The following is a 24206-nucleotide window of genomic DNA, read 5'->3' as shown; positions in this document are numbered from 1 at the left end:
AACGTCACACAGGCCTAAAGGGCCTCGATGGAGAGGAAACGTGAGATTTGCAGCCCCTTCTTTCCACGCCGCGACTCTTTGAGGAAAACAAGTGCGGAAATTGTCAGTGAAGCCAGACAATCCCTGAGAGTTCAATCCACCCAGCGGCCGTTCACTCCCAGAGATGGACACCGGCAGCTTTTTGGAAAGAGCTCTGTGCGCCTGGGTCACGACAACAGACCTCCATCGACCTTCAGGTGAGTCACAGAGTCAACCCAAGTCCTATTTCAGTCAGGTTCTGAGGTTAGTGTGAAAAAGTAATCGGCCATTTTTCCGTGTTTCAGCCTTCATGCTCAACATTTTGACGCTCCCGATTCAAGGCCAGGTTCAGGGACACGTCTCTCTCCACTGGACCACGTGAGTTCCCTCACACTGTAAATCATAATCTAAGAAGACATTCAGATTTAGGTGTTTTTGGTGGGATTGTTTGTACATTATCACGAAAACTCACATAAAATGTAGTGAAAGGGGCAGAAAATGAGATTCAGGATTTTAATAACTGGGATTTTAATGTTAATATATGAAACCAGAGATAAGAGTAACAACAGTGATCAGATCTCTTTGTGGATGTAAGTGTTTTCATTGGTGGATCAAAGGGTCTAGCTCATTGTTCTCACCATCATGCCATCATGTTATTCGCCGAACCAGAAGCCAAAGTTTCCACTGCCCAGTGAAGCTGAGGATGCATTCAAAGCCCTCCCTACACCCCCCGCTGACCCGCTGGAAGTGAGGAGGGGGCGGGCAGGCACACGGGCACGCCTCCTCAGGGCTGGATCTCTCACCACGTTGCCTCCTGTCGAGGGATACACGGATGGTAAGGCCTGATAGACAATAAGGAAAGTAAAAGTGTGAGCTACTGTGGTGAGCATCCATTTTTTTTAAACTGGTTTAAAGTGAAAATAAAACCATTTATTTGAGTCGACGCAAGGTTCTAACTCTTCTTTGCAGACTAGTGCTAAAGCAGCTTTTAAGAAAGAAATGAATAGAGCCATTCACATGCTGACATTACACCTGATTTACATTCTCTGTTGTTGGACCTGGATAGAAAAATCTTAATTTACAGCTGCTGTGTAGAGGAGGAAATGACTCCTCTCCTATAAAACAACTCTGCTATGTAGAGCAATAAAACTTATAATGGAGTCCGACTGGATTCTTTCACCTGTTCACAAATATTGTGTGGGGATGTGTTTGAATGGACACTTGCACTTTTTTTGCCATGTGAGAGACGTGGAAATGTCAGTGCGGCTTTCAGCAGCAAACCTGTAAATAACTTCTTTTCTACATGTCAGTGACACAAGGATTAAACCCGGGACAAAAGCCACTGTCAGCCAAACGCCACCCGAGCACGGACCACGCCGCGGTCCTCAGCGGTCCCCGCAAACCCGGCCCACGCAGAGCAGCGAGTGAGAGGTAGTGTGCTTCCCAAGGACTCGACAAGATCTGCCCTTCTCTCTCTCTCTCCTCTGCCCTTCCTCCCTCCCCTGCTCCCTCTCTTTGACTCAGCTGACAGTCGGACAATGAGTTGAGGATTTATTGGTACGCAGAGGTTGCAGCCACGGCCATTAGGAGATGGGAGTTTGTGCCGCCCCGTTTTCATTGAATCCTCCTCCTCCGCCTCCTTCTTGCTTTCTTGCCTTTCTCTTTGCTCAGCCCCGGTATGTTAAATTCATAGAGTTTCTATTGTTTTTATTTGTTCTTTTCCAAAACTTATTCAGACTGCTGGGAAGAGAAAACTTAAACAAATAGCTTCTCTGATATAGTCGTTATTCCTTTAACGTTCCATATGGATTAACAAACACTTATCAATGGAAAGTTATTGCTTTTAAAGGTTTATTTGCATCTGCAGCTTAAGTTTCACACTTTTAATCACGTTTGCAAAGGTTCATTTTCCATTTTGAGGGAGGATTGTGTCAAAAACAACTAAAGCACATGACCCATGAACATTCAACAAGCAAAAGTTTTCAAACCAATATATCACTTGATCCAGAGGCAAAACCTTTCCATCTTATCTTAGTGATGAGAGCTGCATATATTAAGTCAGTTAGACCAGCGATGGTGTCACTTACTAATAAAAGGATCAAATTCTTCAACTCGACACACACACTTGACACTATTTATATATTATTTATACTTTTCTGTGCACCACGTCTTGGTCAGATAAATCCAGCTTCTTGGCCGGCTTCATTCCCAATGAACTCCGCCTCGATCTGTCGTTACTTTCATGTGTCAGCTTTTACACCTTCCCAGCACAGAGAGGCCAAAATCCTGACTTCTTTCTGCCGACCTCATCAGCTGTGTGTCAGCACGAGGGCATAACTCTAGGCGTGAGGTCGAGGGGCTGTCGTTAGGATCCGTCTGCCTATCGATCGGGAGGGGCAGCTGAGGCTATAGAAGGGGGGGGACAGACCATTAAACACTTTTACAGGAAATCTGGGCTCTCGCCCCGCAGCACAGCCTCCTCCCCCCGCTGCCAAGTTAACACGCAATGTTTATGTAACTTGTTGCTGACAAAGAGAGGTCCCGAGAGATCAGGCCGTGGTCAAGTTGTGATTAAAGAGGAGCGGTTTAAAGACTTCCTCCTCTTGATTAGCGTTACGTCCGAGCTCTTTCTCTTTAAGGTGCACTGGGCACAGACAGAACGGCAGAGATAGGCAAAGCAGAAGTCGACTAACTGCGAGTGGAAATAGACACAGCATGACAGATTAATATGATGAGTTGGATGAGATCTAAAGATAGGGGAGATTAGACGTCCACTACGTTCTTTTTTCTCCAGTAAGCCAGAGCTTTATAGCTCCAAATGGCTCTCTATTCGATTTGGGTACCCATCTGGGCAAGGCTGGCAGCGGCGTGTGTTGTGACTGCAGTGCACTGGCCGGGCCTAAGACAGGGATGAGGTCATGTCTCAGAGAATGCAGTATCACACAAAGAGGCCTTATTATCAGGCTCTTAATCCTATCATACGGAGCCAAAGCCCCCTCTCTGACATTCACCATGCCTCGGCCCGCAGCTCAATGCCGCATGTGCCCTGCGTGGCAGCTTATACCAATCACTAAATCTCCTTCAAAGTGAAAGTGCACTCTACAGTGACCACCGCGTGCTGTACACTAATGCTGGTGTCAAGCGCCTTCTCAGTGATGCTGCAGTGGAATGAAAAGGAAACGTGTTGGAAATAACCGTGGTCGTTGTGTGTCTCATACCTGTCAGCAAGACAATGAAATAAAGCTCAGTCCAGGGAAAAAGCTTGAGCCTTTTTCTGCTAATGTCACAAGAGACTTCAGTCTGTTCTGATGATATAATGGAGGTTACACTTCTCCATAGATTTTAAGGCCGATTCACGCTCCTTTGTGAGATTTTCTCAGTAATAGAGACGATTAGTGTGACTCAACATGCTCCTTTGTTCATCTCTATTTATTAATAATTATCCTCTCAGCTGCTCTCATAGTAATAAATCATAAGGCTCACCACCTCTCATGTTTCACAGGCTGTATTATCTCACTCTGTCTGGGTGTGAGTGGAGCGGTGCAGACTTTACAGTGACACGCACAGGTTGAGCTCCGACAGTCGCACGCAGAGGGCAAGCCGCAACACATAGCAGGACATGACCCAGCGCTTCACGACACAAAGACTAGGGGAGACGGCCCACATTGAAAAACCATGAGCTGCTTTAACCAGACTGCCCACAGAGCTGACATCTTAGTTCCTGTCTGTTGGAGATTGGCGTTTGACAAAGAACAGACACAGTCACACAGACGCACACAATCAGTAACACAAAACTAGACACACATGTGAGTTCATGTGTGCATGCTAAGGCACATATTAAAGAAACAGCACCTGCACACCAGCCTCAACGTCTGCTGCAACAGTGACACCTAGTGGCACATGATGAGCAAACACCTACAGGCTTCTATCAGCACATCAGTCAGCAGCTGTTGATTGAATTAAATTATTTGACACAATTAGTGCTTTAGATGTTCCGTGTTTCTTCCTCTTTTAACATTTTACATTTTATTTTGACGTCTACATGAGTCCAAACTGAAAGTCAGTAACCACACCCTGTGTTCAGAATCTGATGTAACCTCACTCTTTGTGTTTCTGTGCACCAACAGTAGAATAAAGCAGGCTGATGTTGACTCAGGTGTTGGACCCACTGACTGCACAACAGGACGGAGAACAGGTTTGTCCAGATACACTAAATTAATTCTACCTGTGGGTTTTCTACTTTTTGACAAAACTATGTTTGTGTAATAGAAATGGTGCAGTTTTTACAGCACGTAGAAATAGAAATGTAGTTGCAATGTAACATACCCTTCGTCAACACAGTATTTTTTACTTATTCTCTAGGATAGCTGAAGTTAAATCAATGTTAACATGCCTAAAGATAATAACACAATATTTAATCCTGGTCCCAGACCCCTCAAAAACAGTGACCCACTTCTCTCTCTGTAACTGTGCAAGACTTAGTCAAACATCGATTGGGATGTTGTTGGTAATTTCCATCTCGAGAGGCAGCCAGCCAATAGCCGAGAGAGCTGTTGGTTTGGGCAACCGCAGTTTCCTGCATCACACCAAGCACGGGGTTATGCAAATGGGGGGTGCATGGCGTGCAAGTGGCTGCGGACATTTACATGCACAAGCACGTGTCTTCACAACACGTGCAGACAACTTCACATGAGCACAGAAACATTTTAAGGAGGAAGTCGGGCTGTGGACGGTGACCTTTCATTGTGGCATGAAACTTCCCGCAGGCCTATTTTAAGACGGTTGAACTTGTGAACCTTGCTTGCCACTTGTGTTCACCGTCTGAGTTCGGAGGTGGTGCTCTGTCAACACTGCAAATTATCTCCCCCGCACCTTTTCAGGAGACGACGCCACGAGCACGGAGGAGGATGCAGAGTCATCGGTGTGGAACAGTAAGATCGGTGCTCTTCTGCAACAACTGGAGAGTGTGGCTGCAGGTAGTGTGGCATTCAAGTGCATTGAACTTTGGTAACAAAGTGCAAACACATGACATACATCAGACATTTGACCCAAAGAATAAATTGTTTCTGTAACCCACGTAGTTTTTATTGAATTTTTTTTTTAGAGCTAAGCTTCTTTTATAGTGTTTCCCCTTTTTATTTTAGCACAAGCACATTGTCATTCATGAGGTGTGATAAAATAAAAAAAAGGGCTGTGATTTCCACTGTTGAAAAAGTCAAACAACACAAGTGATGTTATGTTTGGCATCTGTGCGGAGTCGTCTTGTGCCTGAAACTGCAGTCCGGCCCCCATGACGCCAAATGTAGGCCTCTAAATATTTCAACACTTTGTAATTTAATGGAAATTTCATTTGAAAGATAAATATCAAATATTAATTGCCTCCAAGTGCGTTGTGGCTCATGCATAAAAAACCTCTGAGGTGCCGTGTTGAGTGTGAGACTACAGCCAGGCCTTTTTGGAAATGGCAGAACCGTGTTATTTATGCAGGGAAAACATTTATTTTACCTCAAAAACAAGGAAAAGGCTCCACCCTCCTTCTTCCTCTGCGTCAGGATTGTAGCCGCCTGTTGCAGAATTGTTTCCCTGCAATTGACCATTGAAACTCAAAGCTGCTTCTCAGAAAAGGAAGAGGGATGTTATTCTAACTGTGTTATTGATGTGGACTATTTAACCTCCAGTTCCTTATGCAGATAATAATTGCACTGCATGGAGTACAGAGCCTAAATGTACACAAATGCTCCACAACATACACAAAGCATCACTCGCATGTATTTATATGCACGCACACATGCCAACACACACACACACACACACACACACAGGCGAGTGTTTGCTTTCTCTGTGAATGTTTGACTTGTTGCCCTGAACTTGACCTCTGTGTATTTATATATTTGTTGTTGTATTTTGCGATATCTCCTTTCCCCCGCGATGGCAGGCAGCTCCGAGGTCTCTGTGGACCGTCTGTGCGATTTGTGTGATGGCCTCCGCGGCACCTTGGCACAAGCGGACATGCTCGGCCGACTCTGTAAGAGGAGGTCGGGGATCCTTCGAACACTGTTCCGCCTCATTGACCTCAACTCTGCCCGGCTCAACCTGCACATCGCCAAGCTCTGCCTGGCTGTGAGTCATCTGCGTGTGTGTGTGTGTGTGTGTGTGTGTGGGTGTGTGTCAGCTTTTCTGCCACTTAGTCTCTCCAGGGCTGTTAATAGAAAAGTTTTTCCTTTTTGCATTTGTCTCTCCAGCTGTGTGTCAGTGGGAACAACCTGCTCAACATCTGCAAGCTCATCTTCCAGATCAGCCGCAGTGAAAACAACGACGTCCTCTTCCAGAACATCTGTATCATAGGTCAGCATGAACTGATTCACTGGTCTCCTATCCTTTACCACACTCTGTTTTTTTATATAAATCCTTAGTATCTCTGTCAGAAGAGGTTGTGTTTTCATATGCATGTATTTCTTTCATTAAATAGAGAAGATAGAAAGATTACCATGAAACTTGGTGGAGGGATGTGGGTTAGGAAAGAAGCCTGGATTAGGGGGCAGATCCAGGTGTTTCTTCTTTCTTTCTTTATTTAACATCGTGAGGGCATTTAGCACTTTGGTGCAAATAAAATCCGGATCTAGAGGATTTAAATGTGGTTTCATAAAGGGACTGTTGGGCCTCGGTGGACGTAAGATCTTTATCTGGTTGGATTTGGTGCCATTTTTGTGAACCCCGTCATTGATGACAACAGTGGATGTTTTCTTTTTCTTTTGAATCTGTGTCTAGACTCGCTGCTGGGCGTGCTGCGCAGCGAGGAGGTGTCTACATCAGGGGAAGCTCTCCTGTACTGCGTCGGTGCTCTGAAGTTTCTCTCGGGAAACGGTGCCATCCTCAGACTCCTGCTGGACAAGAACTGCATCGGCGTTTCTCAGAAACTCCTCCAGAGGCTTCACACGGTGGAAGACGCTCACTTCGGTACAGCAGGACACATCGTTGTGCAGGTGAATCCGTCTATATAAGCAGGGAGGCAAAAAGAAAGTGGTTCTGGGAATGCAAAAAAAGAACAAAATGTGAAATGTTCCTCTTTAGGAGTTTAAGCGGCTACAAGAACATCGTGTTCTTTTCGTATTTAGACAAATCCAAATCCAGTACACGCCCTGCTTCCCTCTTCCATGAATGATTGCTGTTCAACCGCACGCTGGCCCGAGCGAGCGTCACGGGCCAGCGCTTCATTTGATATCCAACACAAGTCATTATGCTGTTAGTGGAGGGAAATGAGCAGACCATTACTTTCCAGAACTTTCAGTGGTGCCGTGCGGTGGAAGTTTCTGTTTCCGTCTTGTGATAGAATGATTTATGCCCCTGCTGAATAGTTTCCGGTCGCTCTGCTGCATGGGCGTCCTGCACAGGCCAGCCGCCAGCCTTAATGAGCACATGACCGACATGGTGCGCTGTGGCCACAACACAACACTGACACGCAACACTGCCCTAAATGCAGACCAGTGAGACACTTGAGATGTGTGAAGACTTCTACTTGCTAACACGCACTCTCATACCTCTCCCCCGCCCCTTTTTTATCTCCCTCTGTCTGACCTCTGACCCCTGTAGCTGACAGCGACCCTGAGGAACCTCGCCGATCATCCTGACTCCCGGCCGCACTTTGTGTCCTTCTCTCTGCTGCCAGAGCTTTGTCTGGTGCTGCGCCGTCACCGCAAAGACCAGGACATCTGTACAAACATTGCCAGAATATACAGGTAGCACACACACACACACACACACGCACACGCACACACACAAATGCACGCACACACTTCCAGATGGTTGTAATAATTTGACCCATTGTCTCGCCCTCAGCTCACTGACGTAAACAATCACAAACTTGAACAGGCTGAATCAAAACAGACCATCACTCACTCTCTGTTCATTGTTCACCAGCCGTCGCTCTCCCTCCTCAGTAAATCTGTAGCATATGTGGTCGTACATCTGTGTTTGCATCCACACCCCAGCAAGAACAGCTCAATTCTGTTTCTACTTTACTGATCTGAAAGTATAAATGACTTCTAATGCAAACACAAACATACATGCCTATATTTGTAGGGTACAAGTCACTGGTCTAATGAAGAACCACTTATTCATATGTAAAAATGCAAGTTTTATTTGTTTTCCTTTGCTGAACAATTACAAAAAAACAAATGTCTTGGTGTGACCACTGCACCAACGTGTCCCTGCTCAGAACAAATGGTGTCCAATGTGTGCCAGCTGTACTCTTGACCTTTCATGCAAGTACATGAGACAATTGTTTCATGCAAAACCTGGCAGAAGTCTTTGGCACCAAAGTGACTCGAGTCCCGGTGACCCTGCTCCGGCAGCAGGCCCCTTCACTTTGAGCTCAATATCCTCTGACCTCAGTGTCTGCACCAAACATAAATGTTGATCCAAAATACTCCCATCTTCACATTCTCACTCCAGGGCCCCATCCTTCCACTTTGGCACAAGTACAAGTACAAGCACAAAACCGGTTTAGTACTTGAAATTTGTAATCAAATCTGTTTTTCCAGTGCAAAATTGAAAGAATTAAACATTTTATCAGGTGTAAGAGCTGAAACAAATATTTTTCTCCCAGGACGATGAAAACATAAGCCAAAGCCTACTTCTCCATTAGCAGTGTTGATTTAATATCTCCTTATTTAGTCATTATAGCGGCGCAGTCAGTGGGTCTAATGGTCATTGGTATTTGTTGTCCCCTCTCCACCTCAGTAAACTCTCCTCTTACTCTGAGTGCCGACTCGCCCTGGCCCAGACCCCCGACTGCTACCAACTATTTTTAGAACTGCTGAGCAAACATCGCCAAAAACAGGTGAGTCCACAAGTCCCTGTGTGTGTGTGTGCGCGCGTGGAGTGTGTGTGTGTTTGTGTGTGTGTGTGTGTGTGCGTGTAGACACTTGAAGACAAGCGTTTCCAGCGTTCATGTTGGCGTCTACTAATCATGTTTAGATTAAGATGTTTATTTACGGCAAGTCCAAGCACAGTTACGGGACATTGTGTCCATCTGCATCTAGCGTCCATGTTTCTGTCCCTGTGTGGGTGTGTGTGTTTTGACATTAATCATCCAAGGAGGTGCTGAGTAAGTCAAGGAAAAGGGAGGAGGGAGGAGGAGAAAGGAAAGAAACAAAGGAGGCGAGCTTGAGTTAAGTGTAGAGGTAATGGAAATACACACGTCTCCACCACGCCTTTGTGTATACACAGTAAGGACATGTGACGAGCAGCGAGTCCTGGGACGGTACGTCCTGTCCTTATACCAGCGTAACTGTACATTTATGGGAGGAATGTGTGTGTGGTCCTGACTCACCTGGCCCTGGTGTTATTTACTCAGCAGCGTCAGGATACGAGTGTGTCATGCAGGGTGTTATTCAGCATCTTTATTCTCGCTGAAGAGTCATAAGTCATGAAAAGCTTCACTCAAAAACGTTTCTGCTCCCGACCCTCAAGGGCAGATGACTGACAGGTCAGGCTCATGCTGCTGCAGGTTTTAGTATTGACTACTTTCCTCTTTTTTTGTCGGTAGCTAGTCGATCGACACAAAGAAAATGAATTGCATTCCAAAAAATGAAAATAGCCTAATAAATGATATCTCCTTAACTAAACAAATAGTTATTGAAAATATTTAGTTGTGATAAATGATAGCTTTAAACCCAGGAAAAGCTCCTAACATGTCATACACTATCTTGCACTGACTCAATGCTGTAAGAGGAAATGTTGACACGGCCTAAGACTAAATCTGCTAAAACGATTCACTTGTTGTTTGCTTCGCTTTCATTCAGACGCTTGAAAAATATTTAAAGGATACAAATTAACCCCCGATCCCCACACAGGACCTGGTCGTGCGTCTTCTCTTCACCCTGGGGAACCTCACGGCCAAAAGCGAGGAGGCTCGGCTGCAGCTCTTCCAGTGCAACGGCTGCATGGACACACTCCTGCAGCTGTATGACAGCTACCAGCGAAGAGACGCGTCACCACACACACCCTCACGGGCGGGTGAACCTTCCCCGCCTACTGGCAAACCTCCGGCTCCTCCCGTGAGCCCGCAGGAGCGTGACGACGTGCTGGTGAAGCTGGTCAGGGTGCTGGCCAACATGTGCATCCACCCGGCTGTGGGCCCGGCCCTGGCGAGCGACACAGCCTGCATGCAGCTTCTGATGGAGACACTCGGTGAGCAGGGAGCAGGGGGAGTTGTTGGGCATGAAGGAAAAAGCCATTTGATTTTGGTGCAGATCTGGATCAGGGCGAAGATCCAGGATTATATATTATTTTACTGTTTTTTAACATTGCGTGTTTTGTAACATTTTTCATGGACGTCTCTGAGATTAATTGATGGATCTTGATGAAAACAATCAGACTAGTTCAGGAGAATAATACTTGTTTGTGCAATTTGGTACAGATCCAAATGAAAATCTGGATCTAGTGAATTTAATAGTGGTTTCATAAGGGGACTGTTGGGCTCTGATGAGTAACTTTCGAGTCCATAAGGGCCATCAGGAGCAGATCTACAGCCAGAACACCTTTGAATTTGTCCCTTTTGTCAATATTGTCTCTCCGTCACACGGGAGGAACAGTGTGTGACAATGTGGAGCTCTGATAAGTCTAAAAATAGCCGTTGGGTGCATTGTATGTACAGGAAATATCTGCTGGGTGCCCAACCACTTCCCCCGTGCTGGGAACAAGACACGACATTTGTCAAAAACAATCTCCTCATTTTGTCTCTTCATTCCCCAGCTCGCTCTCCTCTCACTGCCGTCTCTTCAACACGCAGCACATCCTCTTTCTGGTTAACCTGTTTTGTTTTTTCTGGGGCTGACAGAGCGCAGCAGCCTGAGCAGGATGTTCTGTCTCATCTCACAGACGACTTGGTTTGTGTGTGTGAGAAAATTCTCCCATGTGGTTTGATGGTTTCAGGACAGGCTGAGCTGATGCGCAGGTGGGTGTGAAACTTCTCGATTTCTCAGCTGCTGCTGCAGCCTCCCACACATCACGCTTCGTGGCAGCTGGGAGAGAAAAATCACACACAAACAAAACACGGGTCAGACTTTAGGGTACAAAAAGGGTATGAAGGGACATGTGATGGAAGCCAGTGAGTCAGATGGGAAGCAACTGGGGACAGAAACATAAAATGAGCGTTGGAAGATGGTGGTCGCTGTGAGAGATGGGACAGGAAAACAGAAATCTCAGAAGAGGATGAAAGAGCAGGTTTGATCGATTGAACTGTTTTGATCAAGTTCATGACAGGATGAGCTGCTTTACATTAGAGCTTTGAGGAAGGGGGGAGATGGGGGGGGGGGGGGGGGGGGAAACAACAAAGCGCCATTTCCAGTCAGACCGAGAAACAAAATTCTTTGTGACGCAGGCGTCGGGCTGACAGAGCAACCGCAATATCCACGATTTATGAGCGAGCGCGCGACATCTGCTGCTATATCAGGAGCAGACTCGGTTTCTGAGGCGCTGCCTGGACGGGGACACGGTGACCTTAGTACGCAGCTCGGGATCCAAACGACAACATCAGAACCAAAGTTAACTGGATAAAAGCTGCTGTTATGATAATGTCACACTGTCACTATTGGTGTGGCAGAGCTGTCACATGCATAAGGACTGGAATCCCAGGGTGCCTGCTTTATTTCTGTATTTGTTGTTCTGTACAAACTACATTGCAGTTGTGTAAGGATTTTGTACACTTACTTCATTTTCTTCACATCAAAGTGAGTTTTTCTCATATCACATGGAGGCTTCATATGAATGATCAGTGAGCAGTTTGTGTCAGGAGCATTAAGGCCTCTTGGTAATGCGGTGTGGAAGCTCCCTCTGTTGGCTGCCTGTCATACAGGAGGACTCTTATGGGGAAAGACAAACCTCCTCTCAGAGATCTTTGTAAGAAGTAATGTCCAGCGAGGGTTAACCTTCACCTTTTTCTTCCTGTCTTTCTTTGTGTGTGTGTGTCTGTGTGTGTAAAGAGTTGAGATCCGTGCAGGAGAGCGAGGAGCTGCTGGTGAACGTTGCCGCCACCATCAACAACCTGTCGTTCTACCAGGAGCAGAGCTCTGTCATCAGACGCAGCCGAGTCGCCATCACGAGGCGTAAGAAAGAAAGATCAGCAGGAATGAAAAATAAAGACACCGACAGTTTGCTACTTTATGATCCCAGCTTCCTCTCTTCTCTCTGCTCAATCCGTTTGTTCTCTTCAGTGATGCTGAAGCTGGTGCTCAGCTCCAGTATGGAGGCCATGCTCGAGGCCACCCGTGTATGTGGGAACATGTCACAGTCCAAGGATGTGCGGGACTTTATTATGCAAACCAAAGGTATATTGTGAACACAAACTGAAACAGACACACACAAAACAAACCTCCAACGTGGCTCTACACTTACACAATGTATTTTTAAGCCATATTGTTCTACTTTTGCAGACAAAGTTACACTAAAGGTGAATTGATTTTATCTTCAAAGCACAGACCTCAGTGCAGTTTGTACCTCTACATATTGTTTGGTCATGTTTGGCCTGCACTTATCTACAAGGCCAGTTACAGTCAGTATAGACACGCCTGCTCTAGGCCTGTTACCTTTTGTCCTGCTTTGTCCTCGTCCGCTCAATCCCTCCATCTTGTTCCTCCCCTGTCTCTCCTCGCAGTGCACCAGTTTGCTGTGACGCTGCTGGACTCTAAAAGCAGTGAGATGTGTTTCTCAGCCTGTGGAGTCCTCACCAACCTGGCCCTGGACCCCCCCAACCGGGCCAGTCTCTCACTTGAGGGGGCTCCGGCCAAGTAAGCACCAATACACTGTGAGATTGTTGCCATGAATATAAGATGTGCACATATTTACAAATAAAAAGTATGTCCTTGTATTTGAGGATTCAAAACAGCAAACTGAGCAGCAGCTTTCTAGTTTCTTGGCTTTCGTGTCATCCTGTTTGCAGCAGCAGAGTAAACACGGCTTTTGGGAAACGTGGTCTTCATTTCGAACAAACATGAGCACAACAACTTTACTGGCACGAACAAGACGCCACTAATCGTCTCCGCCTTGATCTTATTTGTTCACAGTAGTTTTACAAAGTTAAGGTTTTCTAACATTCATTAATTTTCCACACATGGTAACTCAGAACAGACTCTGTGAAATGATCCTCTGTTTGTAGTCTGAGATTATCACTTCAAAAAGTGAGCTTTGAACAATCAAGCTCTTATTTGCCCCTTCACACACACACACACACACATACACACACACACACACACAGTCTTCTTTCAGATGTAGGCCCAATGAAGTGGAGCTAATTCCCACAAACCTGCTGGTCATGTGAATCCTACTCCCTCCCTCCAGTCATATGATGTCTTCCGTGTGTGTGTGTGTGTGTGTGTGTGTGTCTGTGTGTGTGTGTGTGTCTTTGTGTGTGTGTGCGCGCGTGGACAGGCTGCTGGACTGTCTCCGAGACTTTGGACCAGGTGACTGGCAGCTGGCGGGCCAGGTTTGTCAGGCGCTGTGGAACCTGATCGGTGGCGGTTCGGAGAAGCGGCTGGATGCTCAGGAGAGCAAGTCCCTGCTGGAGATCCTCACCACGTACTTAGGTTGGTGTCGTTATTATTAACCCTCACACAACGATGGAGGAAGCCATGCTGAGGAGAAACTGCTCTGACTCACATCAGTGGCCCTCAGGGGGAAGGGGAAGGGACGAACACACTATCCTGAACATTATACCTCAGTGGTTTTGTCTGGGAGCTGTCTGAACACTGAACACAACACTACACAAAGATAAATTAACCTGATTGTCCACTATGTCTCATTTTATCCTTAGATGAAGAGGAGGCTCTGAAGTGGATACAAAATGAAGATATGAGGGATTATCACAAGGCATGCTGGGAGTTGGAGTTCCTGCCTGTAGCTCAGAAACTGATAAAGACACTCCCGCCTCCGCAGCACACGTGTGAGTGACGCACTGGGACATGGGAGTTTAGGGTCGTGTTGCCATAGAGGGAAAGCATTCCCTTCATTCTATTAATATTCAAAACTATCCTCTCATAAATCTTAAAGGTGGCTGTAAAAATGAATTGTCAGTTGCAGAAAATGTAGGAAATCACCCTTAAAACGTGTCAGACCACTGCATCTCCACCATCCAGCCATATGCTCAGGTATGCTCCCATTGGTTGACTCATGATGATTATCTATGCCGTCGTTCATGAATGATGAAGCTCAGATGTTTGGTTGAAAAGATTCAGCAGCTTATAGGTCATTGCGCAATATAATCACTAGACCTCATGAAACTGTAAAAGAATACGTGTGAAAATGTGAAAAATTACAAGATTCATATCAACAACTCTTGTTTATTGACAAATACTTGCACTCCGGTTTGTGTATGATGTTTATTTATTTTCCTTGTCTTAAATACCGACTGCTTTTTTATTTTCATTTCGTGAGGACAAACATTCAAATGTAAGGAATCTTCAACAAGAAGATTCTCCTCGTTATTCCATCGCCGTGCACCCGACATATTCCAAACAATCTGGAATTGAACGGGTTGTCACTTTCTACCTTTTTTTTTTATATTGAAATTGTTGATATTATTGATTTGAACCTTTTTAACCATTTATGCACTTTATCTCCCATAAAGTTTGCTGAAGTCTTAGTTTCTGCATATCCTCACATGTTCAGGTTCCTTCCACACTTCACAGATTGCATTTGTTTTGTCAGTACACTGTGTTGTTGTTGATGGTTTTATGATAATTGTCTCATAAACTAATGACTAACCTGGAATCCACCTCTTTAAACAGTCACGTGTGTTTGTATTGCTTGTGTTGTGCTGTGTGACAGTGGAACTTGTTGATAATAAAGCAGAACAAAGTGGGGGGGAAAAAAACTTTTGCTTCTCAAAGCCTTTATTGTTACACAGATATGGGGCCAGGCAGTGCTCACAAGTTACACCAAGTAGCCTAAAGTACAGTATTTTTTTAAATCACATTGTTATTACAACAAAACAAAATCATGAACGGCACTTAATGCAAATGACAAAACATCCGTTTCCCCCAGATCTCACACAACAGTGACCTTCAAACAACAAGACAAGTCGATGTTTCAAAAACCCCTCATAAAGGTCATAAGCCAAAAGCTAATAACAAACATTGTTCTCTACACAAAATTTCTCAGGTCGATATGAACAGTTGGCCGATATCAAGGTCGCTGTAGAAGTGCTTCCTACGGCATATATATATATTACCGTTGCAATCATCGGGGAAAGCCACCAGATATGAGAAGGCAGTTTGGTCAGCGGGGATAATCGAGTTTCTGCTGGTGATCGTGTTTTGACGAACAGGCCTATGTGGCCCCCGATGGGCGACACCCTGAAGTTACCGACAGATTAACAGACTCATGAGGATTTGTTCCCCGGGGAGGGGCGACACGAGAAGCGAGGGAAAGAATTCCCCCTCTACTCCATCTGAATGTTGGTCAAGAGCAAACAAAAGAAGCTTTTGACCTCTCAAGCTGATACAATAAATCAAAACTCACATGAAAAGTCCCTGGACTGCTCTGATGACCAACAGGACCATCCCCCTGAGTTCAGCGTACTTTCTAATGACGTCAGCTTTGTTGAAATAAGGGATGTGAGGCCGACACTCACGTCTCAGTTCGTCATCTTTTGCATAAGAGCACTGAAATATGCTTCGTAATTACCACAAGTTACCAAATGTCCCGTACTTGTGCAACCGATGTGGTGGAAGTGAGCCGGTGGTGACTGTGATTGTGCTGTGTGACTCTTTGATTCCTGAATCGTGTAGGCCTCTCCACATCGGAAAAAAACAATCTCTTTGATAAAGCAATGAAATTGTTAAGGAGAAAACTACAAATGATACACAACAATTCGATATCATAGTTTTATTTTTTTTTCCATCTTTTTCATAGTTTCATATAAAAGTGTCAGTAACTGACATCAGTCAGAAGTCTGAAAAAAACCCTCCACTTCCTCTCAAACCACTTCCAAATGTACCATTCCTTTTTCATCACCACCCTCCTCCTCCTCCTGATATCACTCATTCATTCATCTGTCTGATTCTCTCAACACAACCTCAGGAGAATGCAGTACTTTACTGGTTTTAGTAAACAAAAACAAAACAGTAGAGGTTTAACACCTCCGTTTCAAAATAAAAAAAAAATAAGCTGCTTTTTGCACTTGTTAGACTTCCCCAGCGGAGAAATAAGCACAGCTACAACCTCCTGCGTTCGACAGCTGATCGACCGCAGCCGGCCCCGTGTGGGCGCGCCGGCTCCCCGAGCAAAGGGAACCCGGCGGCCCGGAAAGAGTCTCTGCTCAACAAAGAGCACTTCTCATATGTTTCTTATAGTGAGAAAACAGAAGAGGTATTTATTTACTGGTAAAATTCACAATCCAAAGCTTCAAAAGTGTTAGGGCGACCAGGCAGCTGGGATAAGCGGAAGACAGATAAGGTGTGGTTAGGGCAACCGGAAGCAAATCCCTCCTGGAAAACCTGGTTTCTAACTTTCTCTTAAGATTTTTTTTTTTTTTTTGTCTTTTCCCCCTTACCAGAAAAATAAACGACATCATCATCAACAAATGATAAACAGTTCTCACAAAAACAGAGCTACAGCAGAAGCCAGAAGTCTTTCCTTCAAAGTGCCTCGCTTACATTTTTTTTTTCTTTTGACACATGAAATTCAAAGACGTACTTTTTTTTCTTCTCTGTCGTGTGTGAAACACACACACGCACACAAACACACACTCACACCTCAGTCATCTTGAACACAAAAACTCACCCACAAGTGTACAGTCAAACTCAAAAAGGGCTCAGTGTTCTTTGAGTTTCTCTCCACACCTCTCCAGGTTTCACACAATCCTTGGATTAGCTTAAATTGACATTTGAGATTTGGGTATGGGGGGGGGGGGGGGAGGGAGAGAAGGAAGGGGGTAATGCAGTGGATTTCAAATGGATAGGGGGCATAATGAGGGGGGGGTGGTTGGGTGATTGGGGATCAATATGATCCCGCTGAATACAACATGGGAGCAGCAGCATCAGCACGTATGCACACTGTGCTGGATCGTTCAGGCACACGTAAAACAAAACACAGCCCAAAGTTAACGCTTTCATCTCCACTAACAGCAACCACATCGACAACATCCACATCTCCTAATACAAAATGAAATAAAAAAAATGATACGTCAAGAAACTAGACAGACATCATCGTGACGACAGGTTCAAAGTGCAGACTCTGTGGCTGCACGGCATTCTGGGGGATTTTCTACAGGAGAGAGAAGAGATTGGCAACTAATGTGTTGCACTATGCTGGAATACTGAAACGTTGTCTTCCCTGGATGCCTCCGGTGTCAGTGCTCCTGCCCGGCACAAACCCCCCAGCTGAGCAGGAGTTTGCCCCAGGCTGACCTCTGTTGGTCGCTTTTGGCACTGCAGGCAACACAAACGTGTTTGTGAATCCACTTGGAGTTTGAGATGACTTTTTCTTCAGCAGTTTTTTTCTTCTTCTTTTTCCTGCTTTCCATTTGTTCTGATCCTCTTCTCAACATCCATCCGACAAGCACCGTGACAACCCAGGACTCTCCTCCAGATTCCTAAACCCCCTCCCTTGCTCGCTTTGATTTTCTCTTTTCTTGGCGTGTCCCATTATGAGCAACAACAACGACAGTAAAAAGACAACGATAAAATTGCCATAAGCACTTCATGTCATGTAGCGGGTGATCGCTCTCAGAGCGTATAACAGTTCTGCTTGCATTCGCGCTTCCATAAGAAGCATATTAACATGGACCTGCGGGAGACAACAACAAAAAGAGAAGAGACAGATTTTAAATACTGATCTAGAGTTTATCATTTTGAAATGGCTGCCAGTAGGAGACCAGGATGGAGGAGTGAGGATTCTGTCTCACCTTCTCGGAGTGCTGAAACTGCCTCCAGAAACTCTCATACATTCGTTTGGTGGTCTTCTCAGGACTACACACCATGGTCTTGATATAGATCTTAAAGCTACGGTCCAGAAGCTGGTTTATCTCTCCATAATCATAGTCATCATACCTGAGGGTGGAAGGAAACAACACCTTTAAAAACAAAGTCACAACAGAGCAGATGCAGTATAGAAACTTCTAAAATAGAAGTTAAGTCAGATGTTTATCGACTGACCTGATGCCAAACATGCAGTGGATGTAGTTCCAGATGGCCCTGCGCAGCATACTGGTGTCCACATCCTTATGTGTTGCCATTGTGTTGTAGGTCAGGTTGTAGGCCATCTGGAACTTCTCGTCCAGCATCTGGCCCACATCAGGATACAGTCGGTTGACCAGTGAGAAGCCGTGATCCTCCCAGCTGTAATCCTGAGGAGAGGAGGCGTAGGACGGTTAGAACACACGTGTTTTAATATTAAGTGCTAGTATTGTCATATCCGGTTTTGATTTATACCTGCACTCTGAACGTGGGCACGTGCTCCCCCCTCCTGGAGAAGTCCTTGTAGCCGTAACTGGGGTCCTCGAAGTGTCTGGAGATGTCCCTCGAGGGGAAAGACTCCTCGTCCTCCGCCGTGACCACCAGCATACTCTCCGTCTTCTCCCTCTCGAAGCGGGTCGCCATCTCCTCCTGGCTGGCCTCCTCCTCGTCGCACTCCTGCAGCTGCTTCATGCGCTCCATCAGCACCTCCACCTCGCCACACACCTCCTGAGGAAATCAACATCAACTCTTAAGGACGGGTCGGGAAAAAACCTTCAATACGTTCACACATCCAGGACTAAAGAAAACCTTGACATGTTCCCACTCTTATCTCTTTAGCTCACAGTGCACACACACACACACACACGAGAACCACTCACCTGGTTTCCAAGCAGATCCTCATGGTGGTTAATATGGCCGTTGCCGTTTGCGATGTCACACACGCAGTACTGGCTCACGGACGGGGGCCTGAAGGTGTGTCCGCCGTCGCAGTGGATCTCCGGCATGATGCCGCAGCCGAACGTGAACGAGGCGAGGGAGTGGTAGTGTGTGAGGAGGACCACGGCGTGGATGAGCTCTGCGAGGGACCAGCTGTGTTCCTCGGCCTTCAGAAGGCGCTGAGGAAAATGGGAAAGGAAAAAACTTGTGAGCAAATGCTAACCGGAGCCAAATGGTGACTTCAATATCGCCGACTATTTAAACGGAATGGGGAAAATAATGTTTTCACCCTCCAAATTCAGTTTATGGTCTCTTGATTTCCATGCCTTACCCCTTGTTGCCCTCAGATCCATCCGTTCCCCAATCCCTGTCACTGTACATCCACTGCTACACTCTCATATAAACAGATACAGCTGCAGCTATGCACTAGCAGCCACCTATGATCTCAGCCTGTTACATAAGACTTTTCATATCCACTCCCATTCCCTCACCTCTATGTGTTCCTTAGTGAGCAGCCAGGGTCTGTGGGCCAGGATCTTGTTGATTTCCCCGAGCTGCTGCAGCTTCTGCGGCGCCTGGTCCAGGCCGTTCAGCCACTTCAGATCCCCCCCGACCTGGAGGAAGTCGTTCACATGCAGGTTGACCAAGTAGGAACACTGGTGTCTAGCTGCCGCCTGCAGGATCACAGAGGAAGAATGAGTTGACCACGAGCCGTGTAACTTCTTGACATAAAAAAAAAAGCAGACTAGTCGTTCGTTTGAGAATCCACAGGGGGTGGACGTGGACGTACCATGATGCCGATGTAGTGTCGGTAGTGCAAAGATAGAGGTCCGTCCATCTGCAGCAGGTAGTGCTGCGTCCGGAGGAAACTCTCCAGGTACTGTGGGTGGAATCCCATCACCAGGGAAATGTTTTCCAGACGTCCCAGGGCTGCGAACGCATCCTCGAATATCGATTGTGTTCTGGCGTCCACTTTACTGACTTGAAGGATCTGACAGCAGAAATATAAATATTCAGATCAGTAACAAAATAATAATAATCCTCGGTTAGTGGGTTTTAAATGTCCAGCAGGACGAGCGTACCTCTTTTTCAGGGATAAATCTGCTTGGTCCGTTTCCTAAGGGTCTTGGGATCCTTACTCCCAAGTCCTGCAAGACAAAAGAAAAACATGCACTTTATCATCTCGTCACTGCATCACCTCAGAAGAAAGAGAAGTACGAGTTAATTTGTCTATTTTTTTTTCCTCACACCTGACAAATTGTGGAACACTAGCCTCTCGTCCCACGCGCAGTGAACGCACCAGTCCACACATTAAAAAGGGGAATTAAACTGTTTCGTTATCGATGAAGGATCCGAACACGCAAAGTGACAGTTCCTCCTCGGGGACAACCAACGCAGGACGGGACCGTTCACCGCAGCCGCGACCGTGTCCGGTAACTTTCCGCTGCGTGTCCAGACATGTCTCCTGGTGGACACTCTGTCCCGCAGCGCCGCGCACAATGGAGCGGATGAATGAATGACCGACCGGGACGACGCTTGTTTTTCAGACGTGACACCGGCTTGAAAACACCCGTTTGAACGCGACACTTGGAGGAATGGGTTTTTAAAAGCATATACCGTGAAACGATAAAACAAAAATAAGAAAAAGCAGAAAGGATTTCACGCTCTTTGACCACAAACTCTGCTCGCGTCGTAAACAAGTCTGGACAAAAGACTGCACTGCAGCCACTTTGTTTCAAAGACGACAGAAACCCCCAAGTCGTGTGAAAACACCAGAGACATGACACGTTTCTATAAAGCCTCAAAACACAGCCCAGCTTTCAATGATTTATTTGATTGTGAGATGTTTATTCTCCTCCTCCTCCAACTCCGTTCTTTTCTCTCACCTTCTTGACGAGCGGTTCACAATGGGAACATATCTTTAACAAGCCTGTCACCGAAAAACAGCTATTTTCCACGTGTTCTGCCGGTGCCACCGCGTGCCTCATCTCGAGCCCTCTCCGTTAACGGTGGGATATCTTTGTAAAAAAAAGAACTGTCCCTGGATCTGTCCGGGCTCCTTCTCTTTGTTCCTTCAGGCACTGGCTGAAGTGCTCGGGTAGTCAGCTGTTGCAGCCCCACAGCAGAATACCATCCTCCCTCGCGCATACATTCGGTAAATAAGTCGAGGCTCGCGTGATTGACGCGCTCCGCGGCCAATGGGGGTGGCGACAACAGCCCGCGAGCGGCCAATGGCGGCGCGGAGGTGCACGTGGGGGCGTGGCGCGAGCGCGACGAGAGAGAGAGGGGGGTCCAAAACGTGAGCAGAGAGAGAACAATCGCCCCCTCGAAGAAAACAGCATCACTTCTCTTCTCCTTCTTTTGTCCCCCCTCCGCCCCCCCGCCCCCGCTGCCATTGATCATGATCCGAGTTCACTATCGTGCACGGAGCTCTGTGAGCTACAGGACGGCAGCAATCAGCTGGAGGTGATTGCTGCTCGACACTGAGATACAATCACTCACACATGATCAATAATGAGATTGATCCTGGGTGAATGTGTGTGTGGGGGGGGGACATGCAGTGACGCTGGAAATAGTTTTCTGCTAAACAAACTGCCAAATCTCCTGGAATCTATCGTGTTTGTTTGTTCACTGGTGAGAACAACAACAACAACCTGAAGTCAGCTACTGCATGCACCAGCAAGCCAGCCAGCCAGCGCCCCCCCCCCCTCTCCCCAACCGCCTCTAAACTGAGCTCTACTCCTCAGTGAGCTGCAGGAGAAGGTGGAGGTCCGCCCGTGCACAGATCAGCAGCAGCACGCAGCTCCAGATGGATGGCTGCAGGACCTGCTGCAATAACAACAGACCGTCAGTTAGTGGTTTTGCACCAGCAGCCTATCAGACCACAGATAACCCATTCCTCCACCAATGGGCCGGGGCTGAAGGGAGTGCTTTAAAAAGCCAAGAGGAAGCAGAGATAAGGAAGGCAGCTCCTACGGCTTTGTTTGTCCCAGCTTGACAATAACACCTTCGCTGAAACATTGCATAAAAAGGTTTATCACGCCGCTGTGGTTAGAGAGTCAATAATTACTCCGAATTATATCAGATGGGATTTGCTTAAAAAAACATGTGCTTCTAATTTTATATCACTTCATAATATCCACCTTATTTCCTTCAGGCATATCTGCTGGGGGAGTTTTATTTGTTCCAGAAAGGCTTCACTGGTCTTTGAAATTCCTGGTAAACAGCAGATATAGAAGTTATATTTTAATGAAAAAGCGCATGTGAGGCAAGTGTTGTTTTGACAGAAACCACACAACAAAGGCATCAGCGTATTGGCCAGTGTGTGCAAACATGTACGTCTGTGCATCACGTTCCCGTGTGAGATTTCAAAATAACATCTTTCACAAGCGAATTCCCCAAACACTCGCTTGACGTCCAGGAAACAACACAACAGTATGGATTGTAACACACCGTCCTAGTTTAAGCTCATCCTCAGTGCAACAAGTCTAGTGATGGGACTCTCCATGAAAACAAAAACCAGACAGACAAGTTTCGGGTAATTTTGTAATAACAAGTTCAAGAGGAAGCCAAGGGAAAAGGCAAGTCTGCCCCTGTGAGCTCCGATCTAGAGTCTGTACCCGGTCACTGCAAGGCCTCAGCAGCGAGGGCTACATAGCACAGTATTCAGCAGGTTCATTGTGTGGACACCCCCCCCCCCCCCCCCCCGACCATCACCCCCCCTGTACAGCAGACCCCCTCCTGATGCCACAGGGTGGGGTGCGGGGCGGCAGTAAACATGTTCCCAGGGCTGGAGTCAGCACTCCCAGGGCTGCCGGGAGCCCCATGGCTCAGCAGAGCTGCAGAAGAGGCTGGTCAGCGTTCGGGCTAACGACACACCAAAAACCTTTTCACATAAAAGCGCTTAGGCTCGGGGGTCCGGCCTCGCGGACAGGGCCAAACACTATTGTCAAGAGTGCACGCACTGACGACTCTGTGGGGATTTACTGTACTCACATCAGGGGTGTGTGTGTGTGTCTGTGTGTGTGTGTGTGTGTGTGTGTGTGTGTGTGTGTGTGTGTGTGTATGTGTTCCTTCACAGATTCACTGGGGAATGAGATTTCATTTTCTTTGGTCCAATTCTGTCCAAGTGAGAATTATTGCAGTTGATTTATTCACTAGACAGAACTTAGAAACAAGACACAATTAAACTTTAGCAACTTGCATATTGAAGAGGGCTTTAAAAATGCTTTAAAAAGCCTTATTCAGTTTGGCTGGTGCATGGCAAAGATACAAAAAAATGCACCTATGTGTTGCGGCCCAATGACGACCTTTTATTGAAATGTTTCCACAGCACGAGTGCTTTCATTCATTTCCTTTTTACGATCAAAACCGTATCACCCGTGCACCACAGAGCACCTTCACACGTACTTTTCCAAACAGACATGCTCCTTTCTTTTGCAAGATTAAAAAAAAAGCACCATTATAAAAGGGTAAAGTGGAAAGACTGAAGAAATGAACATCACTCTGTGCACCAGAAACATGTTCTCTCTGCTGCTGGCTGTGATAAGCATCTTGCGACACCTCAGCTGTATCTCACGGGAGTCCCGAGCCGCAGGTTGGAACCTGCTGTTCTCTGGTGTCGTCTGAAGCTCGCTCAGAACACGGGGTGACATGAAAGAGAAGAACAACCACAGCGCAGGTGTGTCGGGGGTGTCTGAGGGGCCACATCTTCAGGCGTCTCAGTTATGTGATGCTATAGTAACAGTGAGCTAGAACAGCGTTATTCTTAAATGACTAAATATGGAAAATCGTCCAAAGAAAATTAACTACACCAAACAAGCCTGTTATGAACGTGCGTTAATGAACCAGCATGAAGGTCCAGCATCAACCCAGCGACTCATTCACTATCAAAGGGGCTCAACCAGTGACCTTTTAGCTGTGGGACGGCCAGTAAGCCACCATGGCGACCTGGAGGTGTGAGTGTTCACTGTACATATGTGTGTGTGTGTGTGTGTGGTTGTGATGGGCCTTTGGAGCCCAGGGCTTAGGGCAACACAGGGAAGATACGTTATGACAAAGGGAAACCGCAGGAGTCATCTCCGATTTGTTTTAACAGTGTGCACATCATCAGATAGTCTTCTGCTGGAGGAAAGGCCTGAACAATGGACACTTTCCCACTAGATTTACAGTAATGCTCATGTTGAGAGAAAAAAAAACTGATGCAAAACTTTGTGACTCAAATTTGGTTTTAAATGAGGAAATGTCTCAATGTTTATTTACAAATAGGAAATAAAACCCACACATTTCAGTTTGGTT

General features: G+C 46.3%; 2 protein-coding genes and 1 long non-coding RNA gene across 4 annotated transcripts in view; 1 reads left to right on the top strand and 2 right to left on the bottom strand.

Annotated features, from left to right (window-relative positions):
• Positions 1-27: 27 nt before the first annotated feature.
• armc2 (armadillo repeat containing 2) lies at positions 28-14887 on the top strand. Its single transcript, XM_053444757.1, has 17 exons — positions 28-236; positions 324-396; positions 688-853; positions 1329-1449; positions 4146-4213; positions 4899-4994; positions 5954-6138; positions 6261-6363; positions 6787-7001; positions 7609-7754; positions 8758-8857; positions 9873-10209; positions 12003-12125; positions 12234-12347; positions 12674-12806; positions 13447-13601; positions 13829-14887. Exons 1-17 carry the CDS (start codon positions 28-30, stop codon positions 13963-13965), a joined length of 2481 nt encoding a protein of 826 aa, XP_053300732.1. The 3' UTR covers positions 13966-14887.
• LOC128459835 (uncharacterized) lies at positions 6608-9981 on the bottom strand. The gene is made up of 3 exons (XR_008342161.1): positions 9848-9981; positions 9350-9428; positions 6608-7044 (listed from the first exon to the last, which is right to left on the bottom strand). It is a non-coding gene; the product is annotated as an uncharacterized LOC128459835 (long non-coding RNA).
• A 998-nt stretch (positions 14888-15885) lies between the features above and the next one.
• The window catches only part of sesn1 (sestrin 1), a 45442-nt gene continuing 37121 nt past the window's right edge, over positions 15886-24206 (bottom strand). The window contains exons 1-9 of one of the 2 annotated variants that reach the window (XM_053444756.1): positions 20795-21064; positions 19991-20056; positions 19699-19899; positions 19400-19582; positions 18851-19087; positions 18447-18698; positions 18171-18361; positions 17921-18065; positions 15886-17802 (exon numbers count right to left, since the gene is read on the bottom strand). In XM_053444756.1, coding sequence (XP_053300731.1) covers positions 17716-17802; positions 17921-18065; positions 18171-18361; positions 18447-18698; positions 18851-19087; positions 19400-19582; positions 19699-19899; positions 19991-20056; positions 20795-20896 — 1464 coding nt within the window. In that variant the 5' untranslated portion in view covers positions 20897-21064 and the 3' untranslated portion in view covers positions 15886-17715. Of the gene's footprint in view, positions 17803-17920; positions 18066-18170; positions 18362-18446; positions 18699-18850; positions 19088-19399; positions 19583-19698; positions 19900-19990; positions 20057-20794; positions 21065-24206 lie in introns of those variants that run through there. The other variant, XM_053444755.1, reaches the window with a different exon arrangement.

This window comes from Pleuronectes platessa, chromosome 17 (assembly GCF_947347685.1).
Source record: "Pleuronectes platessa chromosome 17, fPlePla1.1, whole genome shotgun sequence".
Classification (NCBI taxonomy): Eukaryota; Metazoa; Chordata; class Actinopteri; order Pleuronectiformes; family Pleuronectidae; genus Pleuronectes; species Pleuronectes platessa.
This window is presented reverse-complemented; position numbering and strand designations above follow the sequence as displayed.

Bases quoted from the DNA above. Each gene is read 5' to 3' on its own strand.
- armc2 (XM_053444757.1), top strand. From the start codon at position 28: ATGGAGAGGAAACGTGAGATTTGCAGCCCCTTCTTTCCACGCCGCGAC. The intron at 4,995-5,953 runs GTAGTGTGGCAT...CCGCGATGGCAG, and splicing joins ACTGGAGAGTGTGGCTGCAG to GCAGCTCCGAGGTCTCTGTG. The intron at 12,807-13,446 runs GTAAGCACCAAT...GCGCGTGGACAG, and splicing joins CTTGAGGGGGCTCCGGCCAA to GCTGCTGGACTGTCTCCGAG.